General features: G+C 45.3%; 1 protein-coding gene across 1 annotated transcript in view; it reads right to left on the reverse strand.

Moving 5' to 3' along the window:
* The window catches only part of rab35b (RAB35, member RAS oncogene family b), a 63,192-nt gene that overhangs the window by 37,122 nt on the left and 1,197 nt on the right, over positions 1–24,873 (reverse strand). The window contains exons 2-3 of the mRNA XM_038793211.1: positions 8,746–8,796; positions 1,803–1,926 (exon numbers count right to left, since the gene is read on the reverse strand). Coding sequence (XP_038649139.1) covers positions 1,803–1,926; positions 8,746–8,796 — 175 coding nt within the window. The remainder of the gene's footprint in view (positions 1–1,802; positions 1,927–8,745; positions 8,797–24,873) is intronic.

Consider the following 24,873-nt stretch of genomic DNA (forward strand, 5'->3'; position numbering starts at 1 on the left):
AGGCTCATGGTTTCCAGCAGCTGTTTCAGTCAGCTGCAGAATCAGTGCTACCAGATTCTCATTGCTATGGAATTACAGACAAGTTGAAATTTGAGATTCGGAAACTAAGCCTTCCCAATGCACTCAGAACTAAGCTGCCATCAATGGTGTACCAGGAAAGATGCCCCATCACAAGGTAAAGCATACATGAAGACATGTCAATTTTAGGAAAATGCTGACTGGAATTCTGGATTGGTAGTTCCATGGTCTCTTATGCCGATGGTGTACTGCAGCATGCACCATTGGAAGAGGTTCAACATGGACCAAAAATCTCCTGGGCGGGATTCTCTATTCTGCCGGCACCCAAGGGTTTCCCGACAGCGTGGGGCTGCCCCACAAATGCGAAACCCCATTGATCACCTGGCCTAATGGAGAATCCCGCCGGCGGGTCGGGGCAGAAAAGTGGTGTGGTGGGACGGAGAATCCAGCCCCCTATCTTTGTGCAAGCAACAAGGCTGGAGGTAAATAATTGAGTATTCCAATCTTCAGGAATGTTTTACTGCGACGTAGGAAATCAAATCACTTTGCACTTCTTGGATGAACTGATTTTTAGGATTACTGACAATTGGCAAGTAAACCCGACATGGAAAGAAAAAAAAAAAAATTGATTCCCAAGAGCACCTAATTTCACATTCAGTCACACGCTCCAGACACCACAAGCATGTTTTCCTAGCCAGAAAAGCGTAAACTCATTAACCATTTTACAAACTTCCATGTGGAAATGGGCACACCCAATTTGTAGACGAAGATATTAACAATTGTTTTGTCTTCTGAACTTTCTTGGTTCTCTCTACACAAAGACAGGTCTGCCAGACAATGGAACAAACTGGCCTGAGCCACAGCATGCAAGCAGTTGACTGCTCCATTAGATCAGTGTTCTTCAAAGTCGGGGGCACGACCCGCGGGTGGTCGCAGGCGGGTTGCGGAGCCATTGTCCACGGCGCTCCCGATCGCGCAAATCCCCGCGCAGCAGCCGGCTTTTCACAACGCCAGCTGAAAATGGCCAAGAACATGTAAAAAAAAAAATTTTGGCCGCATTGCACATGAGCGCACGAGGAACAAAGTGCAGCCGTTATGTTTTTTTAAACGGTTGCAGCTTTTTGTTTTACAAGTTCTGTAGTGGTTTTTTACGAAATGAAAAGCGCTTATTGTCACAAGTAGGCTTCAATGAAGTTACTGTGAAAAGCCCCTAGTCGCCTCATTCCGGCGCCTGTTCGGGGAGGCTGGTACGGGAATTGAACCATGCTGCTGGCCTGCCTTGGTCTGCTTTAAAAGCCAGCTATTTAGCCCAGTGTGCTAAACCAGCCCATTCATTAATTTTATTTTTTTACAAGTTCAGGGGGATTTTATTCATTTTTTTCATTTATTTTACTCATTTTATTTTTTATTACAAGTTCGGGGTGGGGGTTTTATTTGATAAAATATTACAGGAAAAAAATTCAGAACTTTGAACAGATGGAGACTCCATACTTTCCGACACCAGAAGGCTTCACCTTCATCCAACAGGTTCCATTGGAGGACCGTGTACGAGGTCCAAAGGGACCCAAAACCATTTCCTCCATTTTTGGCAGCAGCAAACAGGTAAGAAAAAATGGTGGGTCACGCAGGTCGGCCGGGTTGAGTCCCGAAGGTTGGCCGGTTGGTAAAAATGGGTCCCCGGAAAAAAAGTTTGAAGAACGCTGCACGAGATAACCAATAAAACAAAACTTGCAAGAGGCAACAGGATTCGATCCAGATGTGGGATGGGTGGAAATTGAACTCACGTGGAGGTGATGGTTCGAAATCGTTCTTGCCCAGCTGTGTCCCAGATCTGCAACTTTACTTTTTCTCCATTGATTTCCACAGTTCTTATCTTAAAATCTACCCCTATTGTGGTAATATAGCTGCCTGCAAACAAAGAAAAAAAGCGTGATCGCTCAAAATTCAAGACAAGAAGAAACATTCTCACCTATGTTGCAGACAAAGATGACCCTCAGTATGGAAAGCAAAACTAGCCCTGGGCAACAAAATTCTCCAGGCCAACACTTTAAAAAAAATAATAATTTAGAGTACCGAATTATTTTTTTCCAATTAAGGGGCAATTTTGCGTGGCCAATCCACCTAACCTGCGCTGGGGCTGGTTTAGCTCACTGGGCTAAATCGCTGTCTTTTAAAGCAGACCAAGCAGGCCAGCAGCATGGTTCGATTCCCGTACCAGCCTCCCCGGACAGGCGCCGGAATGTGGCGACTAGGGGCTTTTCACAGTAACTTCATTGAAGCCTACTCGTGACAATAAGCTATTTTCATTTTCATTTTTGGTTTGTGGGGTGAAGCCCACGCAAACACAGGGGAAAATCTGCAAACTACACACAGACAGTGACCCGGGGCCGGGATTGAGCCCAGGTCCTCAGCACCGTAGGCTGCAGTGCTAACCCCTGCGCCACCGTGCCACCCTTATGGCCAATACTTAAATTGAGATGATGAGTTAGGCCTTTAACATTCTACTATATACAGCATATTTCCAGCTTGTGGTAGGCTATTACTTTATGTTTACATATCAACATTCCTTTTACCATACAGGGCACAAAGAGGCTATTACTATTCAAAAATAAAGTTGACCTTCTGATGACTGGGTGAAGGCAACAGCTGGGCAATTTTGACACTGGACATTAACACATGCATGAGAAGGAGTGTGTGCGAGCGAGAGAGTGAGATGTTCTGTTCCAATCATTTTTTTATAAATGTTTTTTTATTGAGTTTTCATATTTTATATATGACAAATTACAAGTTATTAGAGAGAGAGAAAAAAAAAGGAAAACACAAAAATTTAACATGAATATTTACAGGTAAGCATCTTCATAACAATAATTGTGGCCGCCCCCTTTAGCCAGCATACATATTTTACATTCCCCAATATGGCCGAGGCACATGTTTATAGGCATTTATTTATAGTTTGGTTTTGGGCCTTGGCTTGCCATCAAACCCCCATACCGAGCCCGTATCCCCCCCTTCTGTTCCAATCATGATATTTCCTGCCAAACTGGAACTCCTACCAGCAGCATGAGAGATATTCCTCTAACTCAAGAGACCACAGAAGTGGATGACCGGTGTAATGAGTAATGCCAACATGGTGTAGCTATACATCGGAGCAAGGTTAGAATTCCGAAGCATCATTAAAACAGCAGATATAATTATGAAGAAAGTGTATTAGCATTGGCTGCATTCAAATTCTACAAAAACAAAAATCATTTGTGTTCTTCCAAATCCCATCAGCACAAATATTAAACAGACAACGTGTTGAAAGTATAGTCGATCAAAAGTCATCTAGCTCATTCTTGTGTAATATTGTCATACAAAGTCTCTTCCCCACGGTGCTGGAGGATGGGGTTTGTCTTTTTATGGGGAAATGTCTTTTAATGGGGAAAAGGGAAAGAGAAGGCACAACTATTAGTTTCAGAATTCATTGGGAAAACAAAGCTTAAAAAGGTCCTTTTCTGTACATTGCACATACTGATCATGTTGGAGCTGGTTCGTTAAAGCGTGCACAAGTTTCCTGCATGTGGGAGCACACTGTAGTGAGGAAATGCTAGCACCAAAATGCATTAATTAATGGATCAATAATTGTGCAGACTATTAAAAGTGCTATCTGTATGACAGAATGTCATTCAATTGTGACCTTTAGTGTATGTGTCTCCACAACCATGAGGTCAAGCAACATTTCATGAAGGTTCAAAAGAGAAGTGCCCAAACATTTATCAATTAGCTATTAATAAACTTCATAGACCAAAACCTAAATGTAACAGGACCATTAAATAAACGTAAAGTTGAGAGTTCTTCCTTTAGACCCCTATTCCAGTAGCATACAGGTAGCTGGACCTCCCTGTGCTATTCACTGTACTTCAAAAAAAGAAAGGCAACACAGTTCTCACTGTCATCTTCTATGCCTACATCATAAGAGTAACGACATTTCTAAAGTACTCCATCAGCTGTAAAGGTCTTTAGGAATGGACTGATGCTGTGAAAAGTGCAAGCCCTCTTTATCCGAGCTGTTCCATATACAAAGATCACCACCCAGTTTGACACATTTTTAAAAAAAAGTTTTTTTATTGAGTTTTCATATTTTATATCCAACTAATTACAAATTATTAGAAAAAAAAACACGCAAAAATTAACATGTATATTTACAGTTAAGCATCTTCATAATAACAACTGTGGCCGCCCCCTTTAGCCGGCATACATATTTTACATTCCCCAATATGGCCGAGGCACATGTTTATATGCATTTATTTACAGTTTGGTTTTGGGCCTCAGCTAGCCATCAAACCCCCATAACGAACCCGTAGCCCCCCCCCCCCCCAGCTACCTTCCCCCGATTCCCGTCCATTTTCCCCTGATTCTTGGCCACCCGACTATTCTTCCTCTTGTTCGTTGGCCACAAACAGGTCCCGGAACAATTGCATGAATGGCTCCCACGTTCTGTGGAAGCCGTCGTCTGACCCTCGGATGGCGAATTTGATTTTCTCCATTTGGAGAGATTCCGAGAGGTCGGGCAGCCAGTCTGCAGCTCTGGGCGGTGCTGCTGACCGCCAGCCAAACAGGATTCTACGGCGGGCGATCAGGGAGGCAAGGGCATCCGCCCTCCTCCCCAGGAATAGATCTGGCTGGTCTGAAACCCCGAAGACCGCCACTATCGGGCATGGCTCCACCCTCACCCCCACCACTTTGGACATAGCCTCGAAGAAGGCTGTCCAGTACTCCACAAGTCTGGGGCAAGACCAGAACATGTGGGCGTGGTTGGCCGGGCCTCTTTGGCACCGTTCACATCTGTCCTCCACCTCCGGGAAGAACCTACTCATACGGTTTCTTGTTAAGTGGGCTCTCTGTACCACTTTTAGTTGCGCCAGGCTGAGCCGTGCGCACGTGGAGGTGGAGTTGACCCTATGCAGTGCTTCGCTCCAGAGTCCCCACCCTATCTCAATCCCCAGGTCATCCTCCCATTTCATTCTTGTTGCGTCCAGTACAGTGTCGTCCCTTTCTACCAGTCGGTCATACATGTCGCTACAGTTCCCTTTCTCTAGGATACTTGCGTCCAGTAGGTCTTCCAGTAGTGTCTGTCGTGGCGGTTGTGGGTACGTCCTTGTCTCCTTTCGTAAGAAGTTTTTGAGCTGCAGGTACCGTAGCTCGTTCCCCCCGGCAAGCCGAAATTTCTCTTTCAGTTTGTCCAGTGTTGCGATCCTGTCGTCCGTGTATAGGTCCCTGACTGTCAGTGTCCCCCCGTCCTGCCTCCACCTTTTGAAGGTGGCGTCAGTCAGTGCTGGTGTGAACCTATGGTTGTTGCAGATGGGAGCCTTGTCCGACATTGTGGTCAGGCCAAATTGCTGCTGCAGGTGGTTCCAGGATTGGAGGGTGGCTGTCACCACTGGGCTGCTGGAGTGTTTTTTGGGTGGGGATGGGAGTGCTGCCGTGGCGAGGGCCCGGAGGGAGGTCCCCATGCAGGAGGCCTCCTCCACACGCACCCACTCGGCTTCTGGCTCCTGGATCCATCCCCTTACTCGCTCGGCTGTTGCCGCCCAGTGGTAGAATTGTAGATTCGGGACGGCTAGCCCCCCCCCCCCCGGATTTTGTTTTCTGTAGGACCTCCTTTGGGATCCTAGCATTTTTACCCCCCCATACGAACGCCATGATAAGTTTGTCCAGCACTTTGAAAAAGGCCTTGGGGATGTAGATCGGAATGGATCAAAACAGGAAGAGGAACCTGGGCAGTACGTTCATTTTGATCGTCTGGACTCTCCCCACGAGGGAGAGTGGGAGTGTGCTCCATCTCTGCAGGTCCTTTTTTACTTCCTCCGTCAGGCTGGTGAGGTTTCATTTGTGGATCCCTTTCCAGTCATGGGCTATTTGGATCCCCAGGTAGCGGAATTTGTGTCGAGCTTGTTTGAACGGCAGCCCCTTTAGTGCTCCTCCCCCCCCCCCCCCCCCCCCCCCCCCTCCCCCCTTGCGGGTGTACTGGGAAGATCTCGCTTTTGCTCATGTTGAGTTTGTAGCCCGAGAAGGCTCCAAACTCTTTCAGGAGCGCGATGATTCCGTCCATGCTGCTTTGTGGGTCCGAGATGTAGAGGAGCAGATCATCTGCATAGAGTGAGACTCTGTGCTCTCCGTCTCCCCCTCCAATTTTTTGCTGCCCTGAGCGCGATTGCTAGCGGTTCGATTGCTAGTGCGAACAGCAGCGGGGACAGTGGGCATCCTTGTCTGGTGCCCCTGTGCAGCTGGAAGTACTGGGAGTTGGTATTGTTGATCCGTACACTCACCATGGGAGCGTTGTATAGGAGCTTTTCCCAAGCGGTGAACCCTGTTCCAAGCCCGAACGGCTACAGTACCTCTATGAGGTATTTCTATTCGACTCTGTCGAAGGCCTTTTCTGCATCCAGGGAGACGATCACCTCTTGTGTTCTCTCCCCGGAGGGGGTCATTATCACGTTCAGCAGGCGCCTGATGTTCGAGGTAAGCTGTCTACCTTTGACGAAGCCCGTCTGGTCCTCTGTGACCACCTCAGGTACACAGTCTTCTAGCCTTTTGGCTAGGATTTTGGCCAGTATTTTGGCGTCTGCGTTCAGCAGAGATATGGGTCTGTATGACCCACATTCCGTTGGGTCTTTGACCATTGAGCAGTGCTAACCACTGCACCACCGTGCTGCCCGCATGGAGGAGATTTTAAACCCGAATAACCTGGCTGCCCATTCAGGTGGGCACAAAAGATCCCATGGCCGCATTTCAAAGGAAGTGGAGTGAGCTCTTCCAGCACCCTAAGCAATAGATTATCTATTCATTTAGATCATAACTTTTTGTGGGGCTTTGATGTTCTGTTTCCATACATTTACAACAATAATTACGCTGTACTTCAGAAGTATTGACAAGGCACTGAAATCGTTGCGATGGAGTCCTGAGGTCATGACAAGCATCCTATAAATGCAAGCCCTCTCTTGCTTCATGTGGTTTGCAAGAGATATCAGACTTCATTGTTACGAATAAAATGGAACTACATAAACAACAGGACAATGGTATGTGTGGATGGCTGGTATGGACCCACGGTAATTTAGAGTTCAGAGTTCCTAACATTTAAAAAATCTATTGAAAGCTACACCCAGCAGCTTGAACACCACAAACTGGCACCAACTAAGGGATTCTCACTCAATCCACTTCCTTCATTTCTCCCTAGCCCTATTGTCGACTTCTGCCTACTCACAATTAATGTACACACAAGTTTCATGTCACCAAGACAGCCTAATCAGCCACGAGTGGTTCCGACTCGATAGCAGAAGTGTGCAGTAGATTATTTAACAGAATCAGCTTGGAAAGGTAGGGTTGGAGAAAGATCCTACATTGGACATCAGTGCCAGGGACTCGACTTAATGGAAACCGATGAAGCAAATGACTAATAAATCGTAGGCAAAAACAGAGAATGCTGGAAAATCTTAACAGGTCTGCAGCATCTGCAGGGAGAGAAAACTGAGTAAACGTTTAGAGTCCTATCTACTCTTCGTCAGAACTCAAGTGTGTTGGATATTGTACAGCATTCCACAGGGACCAGTCCCTCTTGTGATGTCCTGGTACGCTACGCCCTGGTATGCTCCTCCACCACACCCAACTCCCCAGCCTCTTCCCACAGCACCTTCCCTTGCAATAACAGAAGCTGCACCAACTGCCCCATTACCTCATCATCATTGAAGGCCCCAAACACTTTCAGGCTACACAGTGCTTCACTTGCAACTCCTTCAGTTTGGTCTATTGTATTCACTGCTCTCAATAGTCTCACCGACTCTGGGGAAACCAAATGCAGACTGGGTAACCGCAGCATCTCATCTTCAAATTAGGCTTGTTACAGTCCTCCAGACTCAACATTGACTGTGACCTTTCTTCTCTATCCTAACCTCTCCACCCACACCAAGCCACTGGTCTGTTCTTAAGGTTGCTATATCTTTGGTGCAATCTCTCCCAGCTACAGTATAACATCCAACATATTTTCTCGATCTTTTAGTTCCGATGAAGAGTCAAGAGCACACGAAATGTTAACTTTCTCTTTTCCTACTGATGCTGCCAGACCTGAAGTTTTACAGCATTCCCAGTTTTTGTTTCAGATTCCAGCATCCGCAGTGTTTTGCTCATCTTAATAAATTGGAGGGTTCAGGGCTGCAGATATTTGGAAAGTAAAAGGCAGAAAAAAGCAGAATAGGACAAAGAACCGCACGTTTATGCTTTGCCTCCAACAATGGGCCAAAACACACTGCAGTGAAGTATAGTCAATGTTTTAGTAGAAACCCCAGCAACCAATTGGAGCACAGCAAGCTCACACAATTGGCATGTGATAACAAGCAGGTAATCTCTTTTAATGATAGCAGTTAAGGGATAATCCTGCTGCTCCCCAGAATAGTGCCATGGGATCTTTAACATCTACACGAAGAAGCAAACAAGAGGTCTCCCGGGACTGCACTGGAGTGTCAGCCTGGATTTCGAGTGCAAGTTGGAGTTAGATTTTAACCCACAGCTTTTGAAACTCAGACTAACATGTCTAACAGAAAACAAGAGAATGGAGAAGAGAAAAATCAACTTGCTTGGAAACCATAACAACGATTGTTGTCAGGGAGAAATTCCAGCATGCACAGGAATGAAAAACCGTGCATCGTCACAGAACTCCACAAATATAAAATTGAACAAACCCAGTGTGCTTACCTGAAAATGTATTATCTGCAAATCGCAGCAGCAGACTACTTTTCCCCACACCTGCAAAAACAGAGCAAGACAGTCAGGAAGACCGTACTCAATTAAATCAAATATTGGAGTTAGAAACATTTTTAAGCAGAAATTCACTGATCCCTGCCCATTTACAATCTGGTGGAGGGCAGAAGCAAGATTGCAAAGGTTTAACACACAAAACAAAAACCCAGTAATTTCTCAACATTAACAATAGCGCTCAAAGAGGGAAAGGAAACTTAATTGTTGCACTATTACCATGGCGACAAGCACGTGCCATGAAAATACAAAGAGGAATCTGACCATAGACAAGAGACAATACTGATCAGCTCCAGATTGACAGGGAGCTTCTATTGCAAATCACCCAAATTAAAAGAATATGTATGGTGCTTAAGGAAGCACGAAAAACATTAGTTTTGTTTTTTCTCAGTAGAAACATGCACGGTGTGAGCCCTGAAACAAGCAGAAAGCTTGTCTTTCAACCAAACGATATATTAGCCAATTACTCCAGCTAAAAAACCAAATGTAAATGCGTGAACATTCACATTTAGTAAAGCAAGCTAGAAATGTGAAAATGGCATCTGCCTATCTTTTGTCATGTATTCAATAGATAGGATTTCTCATGGCAGGAGAAAATGGCTTCTTAAAGTACTAACACAAGAATGATCCCAAGATACGTTTATTTATACAGCAATAAATAACTGCACTTCAGATGGGGAGGCTGTGGTAAAGCACTATAAATGCGTTTTCTCTCCAACAAACAAGCCAAGCCGTCATAGAATATAGAATCCCTACCGTGCAGGAGGCCCTTCAGCCCACCGAGTCTGCACTGATCCTCTCAAAGAGTACTGAACCCAAGCCTAATCCCCTGCCCTAACCCAATAACCCCTTAACCTAACTTACACATCTTTGGACACAGAGAGGCAATTTAGCATAGCCAATCCACCAAACCTGCACATCTTTGGACTGTGGGAGGAAATCCACGCAGACACAGGAAGAATGCCACACAGACACCCAAGGTCGGAATTGAACCTGGGCCCCTGCCACTGTGAGGCAGCAGTGCTAACCACTGTGCCACCACGTCAAACCATGATAACAGTATAATTCAGGAGAGGCAAGCCAAACTTCCAGGAAATGGAAGTGCTTTACAACAGTGGAACTCACTCATGACGTGAACCTGTTATAATAAAGTCATTCCAATGTACATAAATTTTCCCATTGTGGTTTTACCAAGATAAAGTCTCAGCTAGCAAACTAATTTGGGACCAATGGAACTGTTGCACCAGCCCCCACCCTCCCCAGAATGCATGATGGGTGTTTTCACCTCTTCCAAGAAATAAAAGATGAAGTCACTGTTGACAATTAGGCTGCAACTTCTCATTTCTTGTGCTTCAATATTAACAGCTGATGTACATTAAACCGTCAGCTATTTAACAGTTACCATGCTTAAAAGTGGCATTGAGCAGACTTGCTGTTTAATGCTCGGCAGCTGGTAAATTCAAAGATTGTTGGGACACAGTAGGCAGCACAGGATTAAATTTAGTGGCTAAGGATTTTAATAATAAAACCTGAAATGGTGAAACCCAATCAGTCCGTCATCAACATTTTTGAAAGTTGGTGCAGTCAGAAAATTATTAAGATCAGATTGTAGCCACTGAATCTTTAATTACAATTATTCATCTCAGTCTCTTCCATTAACCATCACTTATAATAGGCAACTGACACGAGAATCCTCTCCATTCACAAATGTACAGTATTACCCGGTTTTTAGTAGCTGTGCCCAGAAATCACTGCTTAATCAAAACTATTACACTGAAGCAGGTTTTCCAAATCAAAATGTAATACAAGTAAATGGTTCCAAACCCAAGATTTTCAGGACAAATATTTAACCCAACATTAAAATACACCCTTTTCAAAAATTAAAAATAAACAAAAGCACAATACACAAAAACAATTAACACTCAAATGAGATGGCAAGGAGTTACTAGAAGATTTCTGTTGCACTTTCTGGTATCTGTACATTTGGTGAATTGTAGGTTTGAAGAATGTTCGAATGGATAGTTGAGCCTTGTGCTCTTGCTTTTCTTGTTACAAATCCCTACAGGAGCTGATGACCCTTTGAATCTCTCTGCTGACATTTAAAATTTGAATTATTGGCGTCGAAAATTTTCAGCGTTCCTTCAATGAGCTTGAAAGCCTCCAACATATGTTGCAGTGTTAGTTGCTTGCTTTGTGTTGCTTGTTCCTCCTCTTCAATGTCCCCGATAAAAGCTCACTCATGCTCAAGCTGCATCAGCTCCTCGTCAGTCATGATTCTGATGCGAGACTCCAGCACCTCCTCAATGTTATCCTGATCCACTTCAGAAAATGCTACCTTGTTGGCCATAGTCACCATGTCTTGGTGTACAGACTCAATTAGTTTATCAAAGCTGTGGAGGCATGAGCAACTTCAGGGAAGAACTGCTGCTATACAACATTCATAGAACAAAGAACAAAGAAAATTACAGCACAGGAACAGGCCCTTAGGCCCTCCCAGCCTGTGCCGATCCAGATCCTTTATCTAAACCATGAGCAACTTCAGGGAAGAACTGCTGCTATACAACATTCATAGAACAAAGAACAAAGAAAATTACAGCACAGGAACAGGCCCTTAGGCCCTCCCAGCCTGTGCCGATCCAGATCCTTTATCTAAACCTGTCTCCTATTTTCCAAGGTCTACTTACCTCTGTTCCCACCCATTCATATACCTGTCTAGATGCTTCTTAAATGATGCTATCGTGCCCGCCTCTACCACCTCCGCTGGTAAAGCGTTCCAGGCACCCACAACCCTCTGCGTAAAAAACTTTCCACGCACATCTCCCTTAAACTTTCCCCCTCTCACCTTGAAATCGTGACCCCTTGTAACTGACACCCCCACTCTTGGGAAAAACTTGTTGCTGTCCACCCTGTCCATACCTCTCAATTTTGTAGACCTCAATCAGGTCCCCCCTCAACCTCCGTCTTTCCAACGAAAACAATCCTAATCTACTCAACCTTTCTTCATAGCTAGCACCCTCCATACCAGGCAACATCCTGGTGAACCTCCTCTGCACCCTCTCCAAGGCATCCACATCCTTCTGATAATGTGGCGATCAGAACTGCACGCAGTATTCCAAATGTGGCCGAACCAAAGTCCTATACAACTGTAACATGACCTGCCAACTCTTGTACTCAATACCCCGTCCGATGAAGGCAAGCATGCTGTATGCCTTCTTGACCACTCTATCAACCTGTGTTGCTACCTTCAGGGTACAATGGACCTGAACTCCCAGATCTCTCTGCACATCAATTTTCCCCAAGACCCTTCCATGGACCATATAGTCCACTCTTGAATTTGATCTTCCAAAATGCATCACCTCGCAATTGCCTGGATTGAACTCCATCTGCCATTTCTCTGCCCAACTCTCCAATCTATCTATATTTTGTTGTATTCTCTGACAGTCCTCCTCGCTATCTGCAACTCCACCAATCTTAGTATCATCTGCAAACTTGCTAATCAGACCACCTATACCTTCCTCCAGGTCATTTATGTAGATCACAAACAACAGTGGTCCGAGCACAGATCCCTGTGGAACACCATTAGTCACCCGTCTCCATTTTGAGACACTCCCTTCCACCACTACTCTCTGTCTCCTGCTGCCCAGCCAGTTCTTTATCCATCTAGCTGGTACACCCTGAACCCCATACGACTTCACTTTTTCCATCAACCTGCCATGGGAAACCTTATCAAACGCCTTACTAAAGTCCATGTATACGACATCTACAGCCCTTCCCTCATCAATTAATTTTGTCACTTCCTCAAAGAATTCTATTAGGTTTGTAAGACATGACCTTCCCTGCACAAAACCATGCGCCTATCACTGATAAATCTATTTCCTTCCAGATGTGAATAGATCCTATCCCTCAGTATCTTCTCCAACAGTTTGCCTACCACTGACGTCAAGCTCACAGGTCTATAATTCTCTGGATTATCCCTGCTACCCTTCTTAAACAAAGGGACAACATTAGCAATTCTCCAGTCCTCCGGGACCTCACCTGTGCTCAAGGATGCTGTAAAGATATCTGTTAAGGCCCCAGCTATTTCGACCCTCGCTTCCCTCAGTAACCTGGGATAGATCCCATCTGTTCCTGGGGACTTGTCCACCTTAATGTCTTTTAGAATACTCAAAACTTCCCCCGCCGTATGACAACTTGACCGAGAGTATTTAAACATCCATCCCTAGCCTCAACATCAGTCTTGTCCCTCTCCTTTGTGAATACCGATGCAAAGTACTCATTAAGAATCTCACCCATTTCCTCTGAGTCCACGCATAAATTCCCTCTTTTGTCTTTAAGTGGGCCAATCCTTTCTCTAGTTACCCTCTTGCTCCTTACATACGAATAAAATGCTTTGGGATTTTCCTTAACCCTGTTAGCCAAAGATATTTCATGACCCCTTTTAGCCCTCTTTATTGCGCGTTTGAGATTCGTCCTACTTTCCCGATATTACTCCAAAGCTTCATCAGTTTTGAGTTGCCTCGATCCTATGTATGCTTCCTTTTTCATCTTCGCTAGTCTCACAATTTCACCCGTCATCCATGGTTCCCTAATCTTGCCATTTCTATCTTTCATTTTCACAGGAACATGTCTGTCCTGCACTCTAATCAACCTTTCCTTAAAAGACTTCCACATTTCAAATGTGGATTTACCCTTAAACAGCTGCTCCCAATCCACATTACCTAGCTCCTGCCGAATTTTGTTATACTCTGCCTTTCCCCAATTTAGTACTCTTCCTTTCGGACCCCTCTTGTCCTTGTCCATGAGTATTCTAAAACTTACGGAATTGTGATCGCTATTCCCAAAGTAATCACCGACTGAAACATCAACCACCTGGCCGGGATCATTCCCCAATACCTGGTCCAGTATGGCCCCTTCCCGAGTTGGACTATTTACATACTGCTCTACAAAACTCTCCTGGATGCTCCTTACAAACTCTGCTCCATCTACGCCTCCAACACTACACGAATCCCATTCAATGTTGGGGAAGTTAAAATCTACCATCACAACCACCCTATTGCTCCTACATTTTTCTATAATCTGTCTGCATATTTGTACCTCTACTTCATGCTCGCTTTTGGGAGGCCTGTAGTAAAGTCTCAACAATGTTACTGCACCCTTCCTATTTCTCAGCTCCACCCATATTGCCTCAGTGCTCGAATCCCCCATCATGCCCTCCTTAATCACAGCTGTGATATCATCTCTGACGAGTAATGCAACTCCTCCACCCCTTCTACCTCCCTCTCTATCCCTCCTGAAGCATCTATACCCTGGGATATTCAGTTGCCAGTCCTGCCCTTCCCTCAACCAAGTCTCAGTAATACCAATACCATCATATTCCCAGGTACTGATCCAAGCCCTAAGTTCATCTGCCTTACCTGCTACACTTCTCGCATTAAAACAAATGCACCTCAGACCACCTTTGCGTTCATCATCTCTTCCCTGTCTACTCTTCCCCTTAGTCACATTGAGTTTATTGTCTCGTACCTTACTGGCTTTTGTTGCTGCTTCTTTACTGACCTCTAACTTCCTAATCTGGTTCCCATCCCCCTGCCACATTAGTTTAAAACCTCCCCAACAGTGTTAGCAAAAGCACCCCCTAGGACATTGGTTCCAGTCCTGCCCAGGTGTAGACCATCCGGTTTGTAATGGTCCCACCGCCCCCAGAACCGGTTCCAATGTCCCAAAAATCTGAACCCCTCCCTCCTGCACCATCTCTCAAGCCACGTATTAATTCTGACTATTCTTGAATTTCTACTCTGACTGCCCTGTGGCACTGGTAGCAATCCTGAGATTACTACCTTTGAGGTCCTACTTTTTAAACTTATCTCCTAACTCCCTACATTCTGATTGTAGGACCTCATCCTTTTTTTACCTATATCGTTGGTGCCTATATGCACCACGACAACTGGCTGTTCACCCTCCCCCTTCAGTATGTCCTGCAGCCGATCGGAGACATCCCTGACCCGAGCACCCGGGAGGCAAGATACCATTCGGGAGTCTCGTTTTCGACCACAGAAACGCCTGTCTACTCTCCTTACAATTGAATCCCCTATGACTATAGCCCTGCCAGTCTTTTTCCCGCCCTTCTGTGCAGCAGAGCTAGCCATGGTGCCATGAGCCTGGCTACTACTGCCTTCCCCTGGTGAGTCATCTCCCCCAACAGTATCCAAAACGGTATACCTGTTTTGGAGGGAGATGACCGCAGGGGACACCTGCACTGCCTTCCTGCTCTTTCTCTGCCTTTTGGTCACCCATTCCCTGTCTCCGTCACCAATCCTAATCTGCGGTGTGACCAACTCACTGAACGTGCTATCCACGACCTCCTCAGCATCGCGGATGCTCCAAAGTGAGTCCATCCGCAGCTCCAGAGCCGTCATTTGATCTAACAGGAGCTGCAGCTGGACACACTTCCCGCACATGAAGAAGTCAGGGGCATCGGCCGCGTCCCTGAACTCCCACATTGCGCATGAGGAGCATAACACGGGTCTGGGATATCCTGCCATTTTTACCCTTTACCTTAACTGATTACAAATATAGTATCAAATAATTAATAAGTGAAAGGAATAAAGATTTTACTTACCAGTCACAATACTCACCAACACACTAAGAGTTAAATTTCTCCCAGCAACTGCTAATTGGAGCACTTTCCTTGCCAGCCAATCAGGTCACTGCTTTGCTGTGATGTCACCCTTCAAGGTAAGTTTTTAAAGAGATAAACTTACCTTCCCGACAACCACTGTTGTTTTTTTTTTGGTTAGAGGAGGGGGTACGGAGGGAAACACTGAGGAAGTGTTTCGGGTTAAATTGTCACTTGACAACAGCCCCTTCACAAACCACCTTCAAATTAGGCTGACCGCACTGCATGTATGCAAATCTCCCCGGAACAGCCAATCAGTAGCTCCGCTCTGCTGCCCTCTGCTGGATGATGGTTGACTGTTTTACCCTTTCCCTTGCATTTGCAATGTTTTCTAATGTGTTGCAGATATCTTCATAGCTTTTAAGGATAGCAGTACTTTGGTCACTCGTCTTTGTCTTTTCTTTCCTCTTCTCGATGGTGCACCATTGGTAGAAGTCCAATGAACTCAGTGGTTGTCGCCTTCTCACCAGCATCATTACAAAACACCTCCAATTTCTGTTCCAAAGTGATGGTTGGCCTCTTCCTTTTGGGATAGTGGAATTGTCACAATGCACATTTGCTAGCCATTATGCAGACTTTACTCTCATATTAGTTGAAAACAACGAAACAAAATAAAGCAATACCAGCTAACATACCTTGGACAATATGCAGATGTGCAGAATCTTGTTAGTTGTGCGCCTTCTCGAAGACTCTGTGGGCATGCGCAGAATATTGCCTGTTGAATAGTGTATTAAAGGCCTTCTCAAACATTCCCTATCGAGTCCAGAATCTTTAACTCTATCCACAATAAAGATGGGTATCGATAATTTTGACTAACTACTTTTATAAAACGGGGTAAGCTCTACGTACAAGTTATTATCTACTTAATGATGAAATTTCCCTATCCAAATTGACTTAAAGCAGGATATGGATGTTGTGAGGGGACGAAGACCTCACTGTATATCTTTTATCAAATAGGTAGAGATATCCTCATGCCTATTTCTAAATTTTTAAAAACTGGACAAAAATATTTTTAAATGGCAAAATCCATATGTATCTGCAAGCTATGTGGCTGTATCAGGGAAACTTGCAGATCCTTACAGCCACTAACAATACATTGAATTTGGTTTGTGCAATCTACAAAGAGCCAAACAAAGAACATCTGCATTTCATAACGCAGGTTGGCCAGAGTCTACTTTGCTGGGACAAAGGGCGTCGCAATCTTCCTTTCAACAGTCGAGACATTTAACCATCACATGGACCCAGACAAGGGATACACATCCCTTGTCAAAGACAAAGTGGAGAGGTGAGAGTTGTGGGGCATGGACTTCTTAGCTGGAGTAACCAGTAATGTTGTGTTGCTGTACTGAAAAAATCTCAGGTTGCTGTTTACAATCCTACAAACAGCTTCACAGAAAAGGGACACTGCCCAGATTTAATTCATGGTCCATTCTACACTGTTTCTGCTGAAACCTCTACTATCGGCAACAAGACCAAATCATCTCTGCATGCCGATCTCATCATGTCAAGTCAGCTCCTCCGGTAAATCATGCAGCATTGGTTTTCAATCTGCAGACGTTGGTGAAGGAATACCTGATTGTAACCCATGTGAAACACCATTTATTTTCTCTGTGGTCTTTGCACTGTTAAGTGCACGGTGGCACGTGGTTAGAACTGTTGCTTCACAGCGCCAAGGACCTGGGTTTGATTCCCGGCTTGGGTGACTGTGCGGAGTCTGCAGGGGTTTCCTCCCACAAGTCCCAAAAGACATGGTTGTTAGGTGAATTGGACATTCTGAACTCTCTCAGTGTACCTGAACAGGCACTGGAGTGTGGCGGCTAGGGGATTTTCACAGTACCTTCATTGCAGTTTTAGAATTTAGAACAGTACAGCACAGAACAGGCCCTTCAGCCCTCGATGTTGTGCCGAGCAATGATCACCCTACTCAAACTCACGTATCTACCCTATACCCGTAACCCAACAACTCCCCCTTAACCTTACTTTTTAGGACACTACGGGCAATTTAGCATGGCCAATCCACCTAACCCCGCACATCTTTGGACTGTGGGAGGAAACCGGAGCACCCGGAGGAAACCCACGCACACACGGGGAGGACGTGCAGACTCCGCACAGACAGTGACCCAGCCGGGAACCGAACCTGGGACCCTGGAGCTGTGAAGCATTGATGCTAACCACTATGCTACCATGCTGCCCTACTTGTGACACTAATAAAAATTATTACTATTAAATACTTCTTTTCTCTGCCTCCTTTACATTTATATAGTAAAAGAGGGATAATGTTGTGACCCTCACATCCCGTGGTTGGAGTGCTCTCAGATATACTAATCTTTTGAGATAACCCTTTGAGCTTATTCCATCTCAAGTTTGGTGAGAGGTTATTAATAGACTTAGGATCACACTGAAACTGAGGGGTTGGGAAATACGCCAATGTTTATAAAGGAGTAAGAACTTCAAAACACCTTTCTGTTTACGGATGCGTGGAGAGATTAGAGCGTTTAAATTAACCCCCACTCCTGTCCATAACAGTGTACACATGTTATTTTGGTCTACCAACAGCAAGCATCATGCTCTTCATTTTTTAGTTGCTCAAAAACAGAGAAATTAAGATAAAATTACCTAGCAGTATTGTTTCTTTAAAACTTATGTTACTATGCGGCCAAGTGAATCAACTGATACTTTCTCTCCTATTCAAAGGGCAGCCTGTGATGATGCACTATTCCAGCCAAACATTCATTATTTTTATATCTCTTTGCTCCCTAACTGATCAGCATTGGAAAGGGGTTGATTTGCCAAGAAACTATCTACTTAGGGCTTCAAAGCAGGAGTAATCCAGTTCACAGTGGTGTTATAGCCAGGGGTAAAATGTTGACAGCATCCCAGGATGAAGATGCCTGGAACGAGATGACAGAAGTATTCGATCACAAATCAAATTTTGGGTAATAGTTCTTTAATTGGTGCAGCCCTTCCTAATTGCATCTGCTCTTCTGGCAAGAGGCTCAATGTGGACCAGACAACAGGCTGGTTTAGTTCTTCCAGTGGATAGAGCAGCATTCAAAAGGGGTGACCTAACTAAGGAATATAGGTCTTTTAACATTTGATAGGGTAAATATGAAGATGTTTGCACTTGTGGCGGAATCCAGTACCGGAGATTGGAAATATATAGATAGTCACTAATAAATCCAAGAAGGAATTCACTTTGACACAGAGTCGAGGTGCATAGATGTATTCAAGGGGAAGTGAGATAAGCACATGAGGAAAAAGGACCCCTGATGCCCCTGAAGATCTAGATCTTTATGTGTATGGGAAAATTTCAAAGTTTGGGAATGATACGAAACTTGGAAGTATTATAATCTGTGAGGAGGACAGTGTAGAACTTCAAAAGGAGTGGGTCGCAGATGAAATTCAATGCAAAGAAGTGTGAGGTGTTACATTTTGGTCGGGGGAACATGGAGATAATAAAAGGATAATGCTTAATGGGGTGAAGGAGCAGAGGGACCCAGTGTGTGCATGTGCATTGAAGTATACAGGACAGATGCAGAGAGCCGTTAACGCAAACAGTATCCTGGGCTGACTTTATTAACAGCTTACAAGAGCAAGGAGGTTATGCTGAATTTATACAAGACACTAGTTAGACCTCAGCTGGAGTATGGTGTTCAGTTCTGGGCGTCACGCTATATAGGAAGGATGTGAATGCATAAGAGAAAGTGCAGACGAGATTTACAATGGTATGAGAAGAATGGCTCCTTGAACAGAAGGCGGCTAAGAGGAGATCTGATAGAGGTGTTCAAAATCATGAGGGGACTGGACAGAGTCGCTAGGGAGAAAATATTCCCATTCTTAAAAGGATCAAGAACAAGAGGGCACAGATTTAATCATTTCCAAAAGAAGCAAATGTGATGTGAGAAAAAACTTTTTCACATAACGAGTGGTTCAGATCTGGAAAGCACTGCCTGGAAGTGTGGTGGAGGTAGATTCAATGGGGACATTCAAAGGGGCCTGAGATGATTATCTGAATAGAAGCAATGTGCAGGGGTTTGGGGAAACGGCAGGAAAATAGCACTAGGTCATGATGCTCATTTGGAGAGTTGGTGCAGACATGGGCCAAATGGCTCTCTTCTGCATTGTAACAATTCTGTGAAAGATATACTGATAGGATAAGATTAACATGGAGGTTGCCAGTGACCTCTTAGTGCATCTCACCTGAAGAGAGAGACAGACAGAGAATGAGATGAAACAAAATGGGAGGTGTATAGAGTGGAGCATAAACACCAGCTGAGACCAGTTGAAGCAAATGGGTTGTTTCTATGCTTTAAATATGATGCAGATCACATTTCTGGAGTCTGTACCTCAATAAGGGGGCTATCCCAAACACTTGGAGCACTCATCTGTTAAAACTCACTTTGACACTGACATTGACACCGACATGGAGCCTCTTGTTAAAAGTGTGATCGCATTCAACATTGAATGATTCACGTATTAAGATAGTTCATGAGCAGGTCTGAAGAGCAAGTGCCAGCAAGCTATTCAACTATGGGCTGTGCTTATGGCCCTGATATATCATGGGTCTCAGAACATTCTTTCTGAATCTACCCTGTTTAATCCTGTTCGAACATCTGGACTGATAATTATGACTTTGGAGATTTAAACTGCTGTACATTAAAACTTTCAAAGCCATAATAGCTCTGAACTGGCAAAGTTACAGGCTAGTTCATGTTTACCCTGCGATACTGCAGACTCGATCAGAAGCACAGTGCAGCTGGCTTTCAGTTGGCAGGATCATTTTTTGTCTCCTTGCTGCCTCACTAACTTAAATCCTGTTCTCTCCAACTCAGTCTTTACTACCTCACCAAGCGTCAGAATTTTGTTTCACATATTCCATTCATCAATTCTTGGTGCCCTTACTCTGCTCCCCAATACGGAAACTCTACTGACAAAACTCAGCTTAAAAACGTGTGCACTTGCTTACCAATACCACACTGGGCAGCTTGGACAACAAAAATGACCTGTCCTTAATTTCACATCACAGTCCCTCTTGGCAAAATCTCCATGCTCTGCATCCTGGGAGAGTTGACAACCCCTCATTATTAACTAAAAGGCTGAAGCACTCTGACTGGAGAAATGTGCTGAAAAGCATTTGTACAAATCATGTATTTACTCCGATCCACTGAGAGTAGGCAGAGGCTCCAAAGATGGTGGCAATCAGCCAGGGTTCCAAACTCCTATGTCCAGTAGCCTCTTGTTGAGAAATCTGTTGAATGATCTGGACTTACAACAATGACTCCCTGAATAAACATAGAAAATAGAAGCAGGAGGAGGCTGTAATGTGAAGGGTTAATAATTACATCTGTGTAAATCAAATACTAGAGGGCGCTACCACTTCTCTGTATTTATGTCAGACTGAGGGAATTCTGGGAGTAGCATAAGGAGAAAGCATGGTGAAAGCATAAGAAGATTAGAGCAGATAGAGTTAGCATGAGGTTAGATCATAGTGTAGTTAGATCATAGTGTAGTTAGTGACTAGATCGAGTATGGTAAAACAGATTTAATATCACTTAATTATCTGCAGCTCAGTAGAGTGTGCGAACTTCATTTAATTAGTATGTAATAATAAATTAGTTTGTTTCAATCTTTTGATTGGTATATTCTTTGTCAACACTACATAGTGTCATTCTGGAAGAAACGACAAAGAATACAACATATTACCAATCAAGGTAACATGGTACCAGGTGACTGCTGAAGCCATATAGATAGTTTTGTAAGAATCTAGTCAACAAAAAACGAACAGTTCAAATTTTGAAGAACAGACCTGTTACTGCGAGACATCGAAGAATCCTGGGCTCATGGAGAAAGCTCATGCTCCACGACAACTCCGGATCACTAGTAAACTAGATGTTAACCGGCGAGTGTTCAAACAACAGTGTGTTATATCTGTTGGCTTCGGATTTAAATGATGCAAGCCAGCTATTTAGCCCATTGTGCTAAACCAGCCCCTATATTTGTCTTCTTTACTGCTTGTTGAATCTGCGTGCTTATGCTTTCTATGCTTGGTTTGAGCAGGAAACCAACAATCCGCTGTAGAGTGCCCCAGCAGCCCACAACTCACCCATTCCCACTATCACAGCTTCCAAAGTCAGATCGGTCTTCCTAAAAGTGAACCCTCGGAAGGCGACGGGCCCGGACAGGGTCCCTGGCCGTACACTCAGAGCCTGTGTGGACCAGCCGGCAGAGGTGTTCATGGACATCTTTAACCTGTCCCTACTCCACTCCGAGGTCCCCACCTGCTTCAAGAAGACCATCATCATACCGGTGCCAAAGAAGAACCAGGCGATGTGCCTCAATGACTACCGTGCCTCAATGACTACGGCCCTGACTTCAGTCGTAATGAAGTGCTTCGAGAGGTTGGTCATGAAGCGCATCACCTCCATACTCCCAGAACACCTTGATCCACTGCAATTCGCATACCGCCACAGTCGGTCCACAGCAGATGCCATTTCCCTGGCCCTACACTCATCCCTAGAGCATTTCGACAACAAGGACTCCTATTTATTGACTACAGCACCACCTTCAACACCATAATCACAGCCAAGCTCATATCAAAGCTCCAAAACCTAGGATTTGGCTCCTCACTCTGCAACTGGATCCTTGACTTTCTGACCCACAGACCACAATCAGCAAAAATAAACAACACCTCCTCCACAATAGTCCTCAATACCGGGGCCCCGCAAGGCTGCGTACTGAGCCCCCTACTCTACTCCCTGTACACACACAACTGCGTGGCAAAATTTGGTTCCAACTCCATCTACAAGTTTGCTGATGATATGACCATAGTGGGCCGGATCTCGAATGAGTCAGAATACAGGAGGGAGATAGAGAACCTAGTGGAGTGGTGCAGCGACAACAATCTCTCCCTCAATGCCAGCAAAACTAAAGAGCTGGTCATTGACTTCAGAAAGCAAAGTACTGTACACATCCCTGTCAACATCAATGGGGCAGAGGTGGAGATAGTGAGCAGTTTCAAATTCCTTGGGGTGCACATCCCCAAAAATTTGTCCTGGTCCACCCACGCTGACGCTACCACCAAGGAAGGACAACAGCGCCTATACTTCCTCAGGAAACTAAGGAAATTCGATATGTCCACATTAACTCTTCCCAACCTTTCCAGATGCACCATAGAAAGCATCCTATCTGGCTGCATCTCAGCCTGGTATGGCAACTGCTCGGCCCAGGACCGCAAGAAACGTGAGAGTCGTGAACCCAGTCCATCACACGAACCTGCCTCATATCCATTGACTCCATCTACACCTCCTGCTGCCTTGGGAAAGCGGGCAGCATAATCAAAGGCCCCTCCCACCCGGCTTGCTCACTCTTCCAACTTCTTCCATCGGGCAGGAGATACAGAAGTCTGAGAACACGCACAAACAGACTCAAAAACAGCTTCTACCCCGCTGTTACCAGACTCCTAAATGACCCTCTTATGGACTGACCTCATTAACACTACACCCTGTATGCTTCATCCGATGCCGGTGCTTATGAAGTTACATTGTGTACCTTGTGTTGCCCTATTATGTATTTTCTTCTATTTCCTTTTCTTTTCATGTACTTAATGATCTGTTGAGCTGCTCGCAGAAAAATACTTTTCACTGTACCTCGGTACATGCGGTAATAAACAAATCGAATGCAATCTTTCAGCAACTGATGCACGAGGAATCCAAGTTGAGTATCCACCTCTCTCAATTTGCACCCAAATAATAATCTGCCTTCCTATTTTTGCTACCAAAGCGGATAACCTCACATTTATCCAGATAATACTACATTGCATGTACCCACTCACCAAGCCTGTCCACTGAAGCATCTCTGCATCTTTGAATGCGTCATTCAAAACCCAAGCCAAGACTCGAACTAATCACCAAGGCATTTATGTGGCTCTTCCATGGTTATCTCCACCCCAAGAATGTTGAAGGATGGGAACCTGGCAATGGTAATGTCATTAAACATCAAGGTGGGGTAGTGGGGGAGGGGTCGGTGTGGAGGCGGCGTCATGTAAAGACACAAGTTTGGGAAGCACCTCTCCCATTCTCGCCGGCCTGATACTCCTCAAGTCTGGTGGTGGTGGCGGCTCTGAGAATCTGGGGGCTGTGGAGGAGATAATAAGAGAGTGGAGGGAGCATCAATTTCTACCCCGATTTATAATAATCATCGGTTTGTACCGGGTAAGATGGATGGTGGGTTCCGGAAATGGCAAAGGGCAGGAATTAGGAGGATGGGGGATCTATTTATAGGCGGGAGTTCCCCAGCTTGAAAGCCTTGGGAGGATACATTTGAATTGCCAGCAGAAAATGGGTTTAGGTATCTGCAGGTGTGAGACTTCTTGAGAAGGCAGGTTCCAGCCTTCCCGCTGCTGCCGCCACGGGGGTACAGGACAGAGTGGTCTCCAGTACATGGGTGGGGAAGGTCTCAGATATCCACCAGGAACTTTTGGAATCGGAGGAAACTCCGGTGGAAGAGCTTAAGGGCAAGTCAGAAGATGAGCCAGGAGGAGAGATAGAGGGGGGTCTGTGGGCGGATGCCTTAAGCAGGGTTAACACATCCTCATCATGTGCCAGGCTTGGCCCGATTCAATTCAAGGTAGTTCACCGGGCACACATGACGGTGGTCCGGATGAGCATGTTTTCTGGGGTAGAGGACAGGTGTGTGAGGGAAGCCCAGCAAATCACGTCCACATGTTTTGGGCATGCCCGAAGCTTAGAGGGTTTTGGCAGGTTTTCGCTAAGGCAATGTCCACGGTACTCAAAACACGGGTAGTGCCAAGTCCAGAGGTGGCGATCTTTGAAGTGTTGGAAGTGCCGGGAGTTCAGGGGGCGAAAGAGGCCGACGTCTTGGCCTTTGCCTCCCTGGTAGCCCGGAGATGGATCTTATTAATGTGGAGGGACTCGAAGCCCCCAAAATTAGAGACCTGGGTTAGTGACATGGCTGGGTTTCCCAGTCTTGAGAAAATAAAGTTTGCCTTAAGAGGGTCAACGGTAGGGTTCACCCGGAGGTGGCAGCCGTTCATCAACTTTCTCAGGGAAAATTAAAATGCCAGCAGAAGCAGAATTCCAAAAGTAGGGGGGGACTATTTTTTTTCTTCTTATTGTTGGGGGGTGTGAAGATTGTGGAAATACTTATTGTGCCATGTTTATGTCGCTGTTATTGTTATTATTATATAAACTTGCAAATACACTAATAAAAATATATATATTTTTTTAAATCAAGGTGTGTGTGGTGGGGGGGGGGGGGGGGGGGGGGGGGGGGGGGGGGGGGGGGGGGGGGGGGGGGGGGGGGGGGGGGGGGGAGGCAGGGGGGGGGGGGGGGGGGGGGGGGAGGGGGGGGGGGGGGGGGGGGGGGGGGGGGGG

The sequence above is a fragment of the Scyliorhinus canicula genome, chromosome 1, assembly GCF_902713615.1.
Source record: "Scyliorhinus canicula chromosome 1, sScyCan1.1, whole genome shotgun sequence".
Taxonomy (NCBI): domain Eukaryota; kingdom Metazoa; phylum Chordata; class Chondrichthyes; order Carcharhiniformes; family Scyliorhinidae; genus Scyliorhinus; species Scyliorhinus canicula.